This window comes from Anser brachyrhynchus (genome assembly GCF_964034855.1).
Source record: "Anser brachyrhynchus genome assembly, chromosome: 3".
Taxonomy (NCBI): domain Eukaryota; kingdom Metazoa; phylum Chordata; class Aves; order Anseriformes; family Anatidae; genus Anser; species Anser brachyrhynchus.
In genome coordinates this window covers 47183970-47197595 of record NC_137696.1, presented here as the reverse complement: position 1 = coordinate 47197595, position 13626 = coordinate 47183970, and the positions used below count along the sequence as shown (strand labels likewise).

The window sequence follows — 13626 nt, the reverse complement described above, 5'->3', positions numbered from 1 at the left end:
TATCACCAGATTTTCCTTCCCCAGTACAGATCAGACTCTAGAACGGTAAGTCCCAGCTTTTTCTACTCCAGAACTTATTCTTTTGGTTCAAACCAAGATCAGTCTGCAGCTTTTCACATCTTTGCTTAATCTAGATATTCACAGAGGTATCCTATTCATCTGGATAAAAGTCAGCTGTATTCTTGAGTCATTTAAAAGGGTTTTAAAGTATACATCTGAATTGTGGCATCAGAGTTTTAAATACTTTTGAGCGGTTGTTACAGTCACCTCTGAGCTACTATATCAAAATGTAGATAAGGAGCATTCAACTTTAAAAAATTACTAACTTTTAGGAAAAAGGGTTTTTTTGTTGTTGGTGGTTGTTTGTTAGGAAAACTTTATTCACTGAAAGGGATGTGAAGTATTGGAACAGGCTGCCCAGGGAAGTTGCTGAGTTGCCAGACCTGGAGGTCTTCAAAAAATGATTGTCATCGCTGCTGACAGCAGAAGTTTTCACTAGAAATTTGAACCTTTGTTCCACCTGTATTAAGTAGGTGGAAATTTTTATTGTCTATTTAGCAATACGTAATAGAAGTGAACTAAGCATAGGCTATTCTTCAGAAGAAAATTATCCGTGCAAGGAAAGCGAAGCTGAAGACCCCAATTAAAATAATAATATAACAGTGAGGAAAGGAGTCTAGACATTCATCCATTGATGGTTAATAGTACTTTGGAAGAGAAAGACTAGAGCAGGATACTGCACTGTGCTAGAAGTGGATGTAGAACTACAGAGGCTCTGCAGCATCATCTGCTATCCAGTGTGAAAGTGGTAAGCATAATGATTTCCATTCAGAACAAGTTTCTCTAATATAAACAAAACCAACATGATCTACATCACTTAAATCAAAATCAAAGGGAAAAGCATAACCACATGATGTAGATGCATCAGCAGTTTTACTTTAGAGCTCCTGTCAGTACATTTGTACTGACTGGAATAGTTAGTTACAGGACAGGTGTGCTAACATGGTCACAAGTGTCTGAAAATCTTTATCCAGTCAGCTGTAAAAACTGTTATTAATTGGTCTAGTTTTCTTCACTTTCTGCAGTTACTCAGCGTAGACAAAACAAATCAGCAGAACCACTTGTGGCAATTTTTTCTAAAATTCACATTTTTTTTTAATAAAAAGTCAGAGTGAATATATTTTACACATTAAGGTTTTGTGTATTTTTAAATAAAGATATGTTTCCACCTATAAAGGTTTGAATTGAGAAAGGCTACAGCAAGAGAAAACAAAAAGCTTAGTCTTTCAATCCTGATTTCAATATTGAAACCATCCATAGCCTTGGACAAGTCTATCGAATTATTGGTATTCATTTTCTCATCCCTGAAAAATGGGTTGATAACTTCTCATATACTGCATGAGGATTACTGTTTTTAATGCTCTCTGAAGACTAAAAACAGTACTGAAGTACAAACAGATGACATTTTTAAATTGTATCTCAAAGGAGATGTAGACAATTCTTCATAAATTTTTTGAGATTCCAATTTATAAAGTGTACTTACTTCGAGTCTTTGAACAATTTCCCTGATGTCTTCAGTACAATTATCTGCTGCAGACAGAAGAATACATTCTCCTCTTTCATAAAATATTTTGATGCTCATTAATCCAGACGTCCATCCAATAACATCTCTGCAGGAGCAGTTAAACACAACATTTTTTGATTCCTTTTCAATCAACATGATAAATTCATTGGAGATTCCAAGGAGACATTCAATGTCAGCAGACTGGCCAAAATCTCGTGCGATCACATTCCACATAATTGCTCCAACACTGAATAAATGTGCATCTTTCCTTGGTTTCACTTTTTCCTTTTTTTTTGCACCTAAAGTAATGAAGCTAAACTTTGCTGAAGTATCCACGGTAGCTGTGGTAACAAAGTTTTCTGCCAGATCTTTCAAGTATTCTTGACGTGTCCTTGTGGCCATGGCTCGAAATTTTTCCGACTTATGTGCTGCATTTTCAGCATTAATAACTTTGGCTAAAAGAAAGTCCCTAAAGACTGCTGACTTGGGGAAAGTTACTCCTTTGGGAATGGGTGGACCAAATGGAGGTACATCTTTTGATCTTGAAACACCAACACTAGAAAGATGAAGAAAATGCAATGGTTAAACCCTTAAAAAAAAAGTTCAGAAAATAAGCAGTGACCCGTGCAGCCCAGTTACACAGATAAGTTTAGTTTTAACATGTCAGTTTTCAGATATTTTAGATACATCAAATAAAACTCATTGGATCATCTGTTTTAAAAATGGCTTTTTTCTTTTAAGTGTATAAAGGACATTGTGAATATATCATACAAACACAGAATATCAAGGCTGACATCTTAGGGTGTCAGTGTCTCTTTTGATTAGTGGAATAAGTTTAAACATCCTTTGCAAGATATAAATGAGATGCAAAATTTTTAAAAAATATTTAAATCCACCCATCATTTTCAGGTTTCATTAGAACTATAAAAAATATGAATACAAACAGAATTTATTTCAATACTTATACATCTTGCAAAGATAAGGTGTAAATACAGACAAAAAAGTATCAGTGCAAAACATGTCTATAACGGGAGCATTTTGCACTACTTTAAAGGTGCCTATTTTAAATTTATAAAATTTCATAATACTTCCAATTCTTTATAGGGACAGTTCACAGCAAGATGTAAAAGAAAATGGAAATATTTTTTCCTCACTGACACTCAGTTATACCTGCAATTGATATCTATGTAATGTATTTTATCTGTAACAGGATTTCAAAATACCATGCAAACTATGTACAACTACTACTAGATTGACTGAAATGCATTCGCATTTGGGATGACAGACAGATATAATTTAGTAATAGAAAAATATATATAATATATTATAATATATTTATAATATAAAATATAATAATAAAACATTGGGGTTTTAAACTCATAGAAAATGAAGCAGAAATTTTAAAATTGTATACATCATATCTCTAGAAAGTACAAAACTGTTAGAAAAAGCAGTTCCATTGCATTCTTCATAGCAAACTCAAATAGTTATAAGGTTCTACTCACCTATAGCACACATTTTCAGTACAAGGATTATGCACTTTGACAATGACAAATACATGTTGAAAGTGGGAACGAATATTTTTTGGAGTAAAGGGAAGCGCTCCTGGCTCTTGGAAGACAATGGTAACTATGTCATTTCCTATATGCCTTTTCCTTAGCAGCTAGACAAGAAACATGCATTGAAAAATTAGTTATAAAAAAAATTCAATAAATCACAATGTCTTCATTCTAGCAAAAACAAAATAAGTGTTCTTAATTTTTTCTGAAATAACTTTCAATTAATCATATCCTGGATATTTACCAATAAAGGGTATTAGGCTAAATGGAAAAAAAGAAAAAAGGCAAAGTTTACAAAAACGCCAATGAATTTTCCCACATCCCCACATCAGCTCTGTATAACTTCAGCTCATTTCTCTTTTACTCTATGAGAACAGAATAAAAGATTTCTCTTGCATTACAATTGTAATAAAAATGTTACATCACTGGACATTTCTTATTATTCAGAAAACTGCACATTGGTTCCCTTTTTACAGGGTAATATCTGCTTCTATATGAAAAATATAATACTGCTTTTCTTTCTCAATAAACTCCTTTCCCCTGTTGCATTTTTATTAATCATTCTTATCGTGATGATCCTTACAATCTCAACTTTTTTTTTAAAAAATAGATTACGATGAACACTTATCACAAACTTTAAACAATTGCATACTTGAGAAACAGAGCTGAGACAAATACTCATGGAGAAACAATAGCTATTTGAAACTCACTTATTGATTTAAAAACTCTGATAGTAGTTTACTTTTTAATCCTCAAAATACACTTAAATGAATAATTTAAACTACTAAACCATTATTACAGACTAAAACTTAAAACCTACAAAACATATTCAGCAATAAGGGACCACGTCACCAACAAAAAAAAACCTACAGTAAAATGACATTCACTTTCCTCATTAAAGTATATCATATCTCTCAAATATTTTACACACTTATTATTATTATTTTTAAATAACCTTGCTTATAAAACTTCCATTTGTATTACTAGACGTAAACAAGTAGTCTAGCAACTACTAGGATGTAAATACCTACCTAAAGTCTGACAAGGGCCTTTCACTGTCAACTAATAGCATACAGACACTTCAAGTTCTACCTGAGCTCTAATTTAACTAAAAAGGATGCAAGAAATCCTTTAACTAAAGGAGCACGGAAAAATTCTACATCAAGCTCGTTTTACAGAATACAATCTTTCCAAAAAAAGAGTTTGTTTTAATTTTCTCAGTTCCATTAAAAGTCAGTATATCAGCAACCAACAGAAAAAGCTAAGCTGCATATGCTAAAGCCTAAGACCCGTAAGCGTTTCATTACATCTCCTGAATAATAGAGGATGGTATTCTAAAGGTAGTGAGAAGGGCCAAAGCCACAATCTTAAAGCACTAGCATATCTGTATTATTTTAAAAAAGACTTCTGATAGAACTAACACACATTAGAACAGAAAGTATTTGGTGTTATTCTGTCATGTGACTTGGTCATTTTTTTCAGATTTTAAAGATTAAAATCAAAGTAACTGGCTATTTGAGCACGTTAAAATGTACATCCTCTTGTGGACAAATTGCTCTATAAATTATGTGGAATTGATCACAGAAACAAGTGCATCAGGTACACTTTAACTAGAGCTAGTGAATACGAGCTCTACACTTTAATTAGAGCTAGTTGGATCACAGTAGTGAAGCATAAGTTCACGTGTAAGAGGTTATTATTATCTCACAGGTTGGAATTTACACCAGTTAAATCTGTAAGACACTTTCCAATTACAAGGTAAAAGGTGATTCATTTCTCCTTTTTTTTTTGTTTTATGTAAATAAATCCCTTTACTTTCTTCTCACTATAGAAAGTGCTTCATGCCTTTGCCTATACCTTCCTATTGAGCAATGTTACAAAGACTAGAAAGCTCTCTCCTGTTTAAAATTACATTTATTTCTCAAGACAATTGCTGTTTTCAAGAATACTTTCTGCTTTTGTAGAACTCTAAGAGGTTCTGCTGGCCACCATAGGTTGCTCAAACAAGAATAGCAGTCACATAGTAAGAGATAAGTTTTAGAAATGTTTGAATTTGTACTAACAAAATATCCTTTACAAAATGATGGCAGTGCTCATATCCCACATCTAAACTACTGTTTCAAGAGCTTAAACCTTTAAAAGGCACAAAAATGGTAAATAGAAAGTCAAGTCATTTTTAAGAACCTTACCAAGCTTGCTGAGATCTTAGTGACTTCTTCAACATTTTAAAATAAAATTCATGTAACATTATTATAAACAACTGTCATGCATAGGTGGTCAGTGAACTTACACAATGCAAAGGAAAAGCACAGTCATACGTCTGTGCACAGAGAATCATAATGCAAAGAACTGGAAAGGGAAGAGAAAAACCAGGGTGATCAGGAAGATGGAAAGAAGTGCTCTGGATAGGATAAAGGAATAGGAAAGAATAAGGTGGTGAATGGATAAGAAGGAAGGAACACATACTTCCCTGGAAAATGTGAGTTAAGGATAGCATACTGAAAATGAAAGAGGAATTGTTGGAAACTGGAACTAAGCAAAAAGACTTAAGAAACCCTTCTCTACTTTCTATTCTATAACCTATATTTTCCTCCCAACTTCCACATCCTTTTTTTTCTCCCCCCTCAGGTTCTCAGTTTCCCCTTCCTCTCCCATTTTGAGGTCTGCTCAGGTTGGTTCCCTCCCTCTGCCTTTCTAACATACTCTAGAGATTCTCATGCCAATGCAGAGCACAAGAGAAACTCTCAACGGGGTTCACAGATTATGGAGGATTACTTACAGTAAGGAGATATCAAACACTCTGACATCATTCCAGTATCAATATAAATTGGCACAGCAGAATTTGAAAAAGAACCAGCCAAGTATGATAGGCAGTCAACAGGAAACCAGTGAAATTTTACTTAGAATACAAGAGGGGAGTCCAGTAAGGAAAATATGTTAGAAAAGCAGAATCCATTAGATTAAAATTAGTTACACCAAATAATAATTAACTTTGAGATTTTAACTACAATACTCAATTCTTAATTTTCAGATATGCATCTCTGAAGAAAAGTATTTACTGTCACAAAACAGCACATTTATGGGTGATGCACAGCCATAAGTACCTACCCACTTGAGTGGAATATTATTTACCTTGTCCAATTGCAAAACAAGGAATTCTTGTTGTTATAGCAGTGAAAAAGACATTCTTCATTCAAATAAATGAAGAAATGTTAAGAGTGAACTAAAAAAAATTTCAAACTTATTTTAGCACATTTCTAAAATAAGTGGCTTTAAAAAGTTCTAATTTCAATATCTGTTATTAAACTGTACCAAAACCAGAAACAATCAAATGATACTGCTCAAGTCTGGTGAAACCGAGTCTCGTATAACCCACATAACCAAACATATGGTTATCTTAAACATTTTAGCAGTAGGTTAAATTCAAAAAGTTTGTTTCATTCTTGCATGTGTTTCATTTAAGTTTTCATCAAACCAAGTGAAAATTGATTATTTGAATTGATGTGGATTAATTAGGTCTAACCATGTGTACAGAAGCAGACTACAAATGTGTAAGTGGGAAATTTGCAAAGGAATCATTTGGAAAGGGAATTTGCAAAGGTAAAGTTTAAAGGAGAAAGCCTTGAACTATGACTTGAAGAAAAGGCCAGGAAAGGAAAAGGAAATGGCCACACCAGGGCTGGTAGTCTTTTCTATCCTAGGGAAGGAACAGCTGACTTGGAAGTTCCGAGCCTATGTTGCAGCCAAAGTAAAAATTACCTTGCTTTTTGGATCTCCTGCTGGCTCTAAAACTAGAGGGATGTCCTGATCAGTGACCAAGCAGGGCGTAGTTATGTCCTGGAAGAAGCAACAAACAGTTCTGGTGTGGCCTGGTTTTGGCTCACAGGCATGTGGAATCTAAGAAAAGCTCAGTGCCTGTTCATTGAAGGTCTTATTTCTAGATGATTAAGAGTGAGTGATTCAGTATCTTGTCCAGTCATTATCAATCAAAGGACATATGTATAGGGCGCAATAACCTCATTGCTAGTACATACACAATACGCTAACAAAAACTAACTATTGAATGGGGGTCTTCATTGCTAATAGAATTCAAAAGGAAAATTATTATAGTCCCTAATTTCCCCTTACTTGGCTACATAGTTAGACAAATTCTGAAGAGACAAACAACATTCACATTCCATAGCACCTGTAAGTGTGTCTCTGTGTGGAGCACAACTGATGCAACCGCAACTGGGGTCTTCAGCATCTAAAACGGCTCAAGGAAAGAGACCTAATCCAATTTATTCTAGCTTGTGAAAAATAACATAGTTGATAGATTTCACATTCCAGTATGCATTTTAGAACTATACTGTAATATAAGAAAATTTAACAGTGATTATACATCCTTTTTGAACATTAAGGCTGGCTAAATCCTGGTTATTTGGGTGCACTTGTCACACTTCATTAAGACAGTGTCCATGCTGTACAAATACCACTAGATCCCAACACCTAAAAATAATGTGGGGGGGTCTTCGGATAGGTATACTACTTGAACCTGGAAAACTACCACATTATTTTGATCCCAAGAAAGCGACGAATAACAACATGATGCTTCTACTAAATATTGAACCTGTTAAAGTGACAATGATGAGTGCTTACTAAAACACTGTGGAAAGGAACATTTGTTGCTGGGGGAAACCATGAAGTTAAAATTGGAAGATTTTCCTATATACGAGAATTGGCACCTGTCTATAAAGGACATGTAAGGAAACGATGAAAATGAAAGGAAAGCAAAGGAAGAAGTGAAAGGACAGCAATAGGGGGTGGCTGAGCAACACAGCAGTGAGGCTGACAACAAACAATTACGAAAATTAGTGAAATAGTGTCAAGAGGATATCCCATTCTCACAAACAAGGGCAAGTCATGAAAGACAACGATGAAAGTAATAAAATCCAAGTAAGGTCATATTTACTGTCAGTGCCTGTGATAAACTATGAAAATACGCATTATTCCCTTTCAAGGCAAGCTCATTCAGTGTATTATATCATAATAAGTGTATAAATTTTCCTATTTACATGTGATCTCCAGTCAAAGACCAACAATTCAGTTTTCTACGACTGCAACACGTTCTGCACTGGTGCCTTGCTAACTTGTAAAGTCTTTTGCAAATAAATATATAAATTAAAACTAGTTATTTGAAATATATCAATGTTTTTGGACTCTACCATGGTATTTCCTTCCATGGTATGATCCTCAGCCTTCAAGTTATTAAAGACATACAGTATCTTAGGAAAATCAGAACTATTTTACAAATGTGTAAAAGCGAAGTATTCTTGTGTGCAAATCAAATTAAAGCATAAACTTAAAATAAGAGTTAAACCATTATGAGTGATTACAGAGAGAGCTTACTAAATTAATCCTGTACAGTAATAAAGCATAAGTTCAGAGAAGTGGAGCAATCTCAAGTTAGTGATGACAATCCAACATATTGATCACTAGCTACTGGCACAGTTGAGGATGTGATATAGCCAAACATTCTGTCCTCTAAAAGCTACACATTCTAAGATGTGATTTGTCTAAATATTCATATTATTCACATGGTGAAGAATTTGTTGTATTTTTATTCCTAATTTAATTTCTTTAAACTGCATCTAAAACTTAACTGTAATGGAATAAAGTTCACAGTTGTCTTAACTGTTCCCAAGAAACAGTTCTTCTGTTAAGGTCAAAACATTATGCACTGACTACTTAAAATATATTAATGTTATATACTCCTTTCTTCCATTTCAATTTTCATTTATCCTACATTAAGAATTTTAATAATTTCATCTTTTTGTCGCTGCCTTGACACGTCTTTCTTCTCATGAGATCTACTGATACAAAAGATGCAAATCATATGGTTTAACAAACACTAACCACAACTTTTGTATGCTTTCACAAAGAACATAAGATAGCATGTTTATTTCATGACAACACTCCAAAATGACTGAAGCCTTTATATCTCGCACTGCAACGAGATAATATTCAAATAAAACCAACAGTTTTTTTGTGGTTGTTTTTTTTAATCTGCAGGGCTAGAAAAACGCAGAGTGGAAGCACAGAAAGTTTCTGAAGTTAAGTGTTAACATTGATATATTATACCAAATGTGCTTGTACTTTTTAATTTGGTCACACATCTCAGACAGACAAGACAGAATAACCTTACTGGTGCACACTTTGGTTGCTGTGCTATTTTTTAGCCATCCTTAATGCTTTAATGATATTCTGAATTACCACATAAGCAAAGAATTCTCCATGAATAAAGTTAAGTACGCTGCAGTTTTCTGTCTTCACAAGCAGACACATTGAAGGATACACCTAGCCATTTATTATTAAGCTGATACATTAACAAAAAATTTCAAGATCAGTAACATTTAGTATAATCATTTAAAAATCTTATTGCATACGTATTTTAACCATAAGCTTATTTTCAAGCTTTATTTCATCCAATGTTTAAAACATACATAGGGTGTAAATCCCACCCAACTTGAGAATAATTGATTGACCATGGGGAAATTATGCTGAGGAATACCACCATGAAATGGAGGGTATAGAAGTAACGTAATGAATTATAAATACGTATTATAAAAATCCTTTGATTTTTCTAATGTATTACATGATTTTGAAAAAAAAAAAGCAAATATCGCATAAAAAAACATACAGCTTAAAAGCAGTATTACTTAAAAACTCAAACACCTCTAAAGTAAAATTATATTGAAAATGGAAAAGTTAAATAACATACCTGTTGCCTGTTATTGGGCATGTATGGAAGCATTGTTGATACATGAAACATTAACTCATAATCTTTATAAGTAGTATAGAGGGAATGAGTTCCTGTTGAATCAGCTGAAAATGAATTTAATCATAGGACGGTCAGTAAAATAGAACATTCATATTACTTTTTAGGACAATGCTCTTTGCATGCTATGATTTAAATCTATTAATGGAATTTTAAACTTTTTTTTTTCAACAGAACAAAACAGCTAAAGATCTCTTTAATTTCATGTATGACATTGATGGATCCAGCAAGAAGTTGCCCAGAGACAGCTGTCTATGAGATGACCTTATTTTGAATATATTGGCAAGTACTGCTAGGTCTTAATATCTCATGGAAATAAAAATAAATGAACAAACATTTAGCTACTTAAGTATATTTTTATATAATGTGTATATATATATACACACATATATTCATTATTTTAAATGTCAATAAAGACTATTGACTAATCTCATATTTCACCAAAAATAAAATACTGACACAGTGCTACTTCAAATCTCACAATAAAACACATAATGAAGATCAGACATTTCAAAAACATAAAATATGTACATTATACATTGTAGTATAAGGCAAAAATAATTTTATTGGGAATTTTGAGATCTTTCATAAATTGTTAAAACACACTTCATCTATGATATTACCTTTTATTTTGGAAGTTTAGTAATGCAATTCTCATTTCAGAATGTTTACCATAATTTTTTTTTTTATCCACTTTCTTTGATATGTCTGGATTATTTAGGTAAGAATAATTAACTTCAAAGCAGGAGGTTAGGAGCAAGGTATTACATCAAGGCAGTTATCAGTTTTTCTTCCCTTTTTATGTTCGCTGATTTCTTGTGTATAATTTTATATCTTCCACAGCAAAAAGCATCCTGCAGCACTCTTTTACAGTGTTCATTTATTTATTTATTTTTAATAGCAACAGTATTCCAAAAAGAAACTGTCTGGCTGTGTTAGCTCTCCTTTTCAAAGTACATAAGCATACACTTAGGTGCAAAATTCAATAGTAACTGTAGTGCATACCTACAGCCCTAAATTTGAAAATATTTAGGTGTGTTTATAATTTTGAATATGTTCATATTACAATTGACCTCATCAGTTATGTTTGTACAACTTAAAATTAATTCATTAATATTCATGCGTATGAATTATAGTTTCATAACAAATAGGGAGCATATTTAAATGTTGCTAAAAAAGCAGCTATTACTGCACTCCTCTATTTTAAAATCCTTGTTGAAATTAATTCCATTATAACTTTTCCATGCCATTCAGAAAGAGTTCTAAAGACACAGAAGGAGGAAATCTATTTTATAAAATATAAATATCTGCCTAAACTACATTGATCTTGGCAACCCTAGTCCCTGAATTTTTTTATTTTACAATTAGATGTTAAATAAAGTCAAAGTATCTTGAACAGCTATTGCACAAAAGTCCCTTTAAATAGCAATTCAGAAAGGTAGATTTACCTTTAGATCCATGTTTTTCTTATACAACATCCTACTTAGCGGAGTACTTGATCTAGTACATGTTCTAGCATGTTGAATTTGGAAATGAGCTAGCAAGTTTTTTGTTTGAAATTTAGTCCTTTACATTATGCAAGATAAAATTTTCTAACTCAACAGATGTTTTAGGGAACACCTACTAAGACTCTCTGAATTTACAGAATGGTTGCTACTACTAACATTTCTTTGCTAACATTTTAGAAAAAATGTTATACCTGTCATACTGTTACACTCATTTTTTTGCACCTTGTTCTTTTCTGAATACTAGTTTTACTTCAAAAAGTTTGAGAAAAATCAGCTAACTTTTTAAAATAAATTCATGTTCATATGAAGCATTTCAGCCTTTTTTTCAGAAAAGCACTGTTTACTAAATGAAAGTGAAACACCAATATTTGTCTTAATTGTATATAAATAAAATTGTAACATTTCTTCAGTTTCTTTCAGTTTACTTCTCTCTTTACAGGCTTGAAGTAACATAATTAAAGACTGAACATTAATATTCTCATTTGTAATGTTCCAATAATAGTATTTTAATTCCTCATTTCTAGTTGACTGATACACTTTAAAATATACAATACACAAATTATATAGTAATGAAATCAGTTAAGTTTCCTCAAATTTTCTGATTCTTTGATCGAAGAATTCAGAATTGGATGATATTAAAAATGCACTAAATATGGGCAGAGAAGAGTTTATAGTTAATATTCCATTTTTTTTCACATCTGTTCTGGATCTAGACAGGATGGAGTTAATTTTCTTCATAGGAGTCCATATGGTGCTTTTTCTATATGTGACCAAAACAGTGTTGATAACACATCAATGTTAGCTATTGCTGAACTGTGCTTGCACAGCATCAAGCCCTTCTCTGTTTCTCACTCTGTCTACCCCCTCACCCTGGGAGTAGGCTAGGTGTAAGCAAGAGTTTCTGAGGGGACACAGCTGGAACAGCTGGCTCAAAAAATTGAGAAGACATTCAATACCCTATAATGTCACGTTCTACAGTAAAACTGGAGTGGGGGTTGTTTTCCCAAGGCAGGTGTTCCTCGGAGACTGGCTGGGCAGCAGTGTGCTGTTGGGAAGTGCAAGTGACTGCCTGTGCATCACTTGGGTGCTTTTCTTCTTGGATTGGTTGAGGTTTTTTGTGAATTCCGCCACCCCATAACTTATTAAACTGTCTTTATGTCAGCCCACGAGTCTTTCCTTACTTTTCCCTTTCCAATTCTCGCCCTCATCCAACTGGGGAACAAGTGAGTGGGCAACTGGTTGGGGGCTTACAGACCAGCCAGGGTCGGCCCACCACAACATTCCAAATTCTACATTCCATAAAGAACGGATCACTTATAAAAATATTAAATAATCAGACAAGCAAAACCAAATCAAAACAAAAACACAACACAACACACAGCAAGTCAAGCATTTGTGAACAGAAAAACTTAATAAATGCAAGCCCTACAAAACTGAGCAAGAAATATTACAGAAACATTATGCCTACCAAAAGTGTGGCTACTAGAGATGAAATTATTGCACTATTCTGAACCTTCAGGCAGTCAGATCAATGTATTCTCCAATTATAATTATGACACACTGTAACACTTGCTGTGCCTTTATATTAAAAAAGGAGTATAAAACAAAAAAAAAAGATGATAATTAAGTCAGTATTTTATATTTAATATAAAACTGAAGACTACATTTGTGAACTCTCTTAATTCCATACTGCTTGTTGCAAACAAATTATGATAGGCCAATATCATTAACAGAATACAGCATTAGTAGAATATTAAAATTATGTTACTGAATGGTATGTAGGCAGTGCCAATCAATAAAATTTGTTCATACTGAAGCACAGCAAATTTATTGACAGATCAGTATATTTTCACATGTCAAAATTAGTAGGTGATATTTGGTCATGCTCTAGGTGAAAAAGCAAAACCACACACCTTTTGCCCTTTTGAATTTTTCATCCCTATTTGTCAACCCATCCCACAAGTCTGACATCTGCAGCGTGTTAATATTTCTACATATTATTTTGAAAAGTGAATTTTTATTCTTTACTCAAATAGGATGCAATAGTCTCTATCAAGCCTGAATTTATTAAAGTGAAACAAGTATGGATTTAAGCAAAGAGGCAAAAACTTTAATAAAATCAAATGTAGTGCTCAAGCTGGTTGGCATTGTTACAGAATTGCAGCTTTCCCACCTTGT

At 33.1% G+C, this 13626-nt stretch overlaps 1 protein-coding gene across 5 annotated transcripts in view; it reads right to left on the bottom strand.

The window, feature by feature from the left end:
- The window catches only part of SIPA1L2 (signal induced proliferation associated 1 like 2), a 138749-nt gene that overhangs the window by 53018 nt on the left and 72105 nt on the right, over positions 1-13626 (bottom strand). For all 5 annotated transcript variants that reach the window (XM_080584376.1, XM_080584378.1, XM_080584375.1 and 2 more), the window contains exons 7-9: positions 9884-9987; positions 3070-3227; positions 1544-2120 (exon numbers count right to left, since the gene is read on the bottom strand). In XM_080584376.1, the coding sequence (XP_080440502.1) occupies positions 1544-2120; positions 3070-3227; positions 9884-9987 (839 nt within the window). The remainder of the gene's footprint in view (positions 1-1543; positions 2121-3069; positions 3228-9883; positions 9988-13626) is intronic.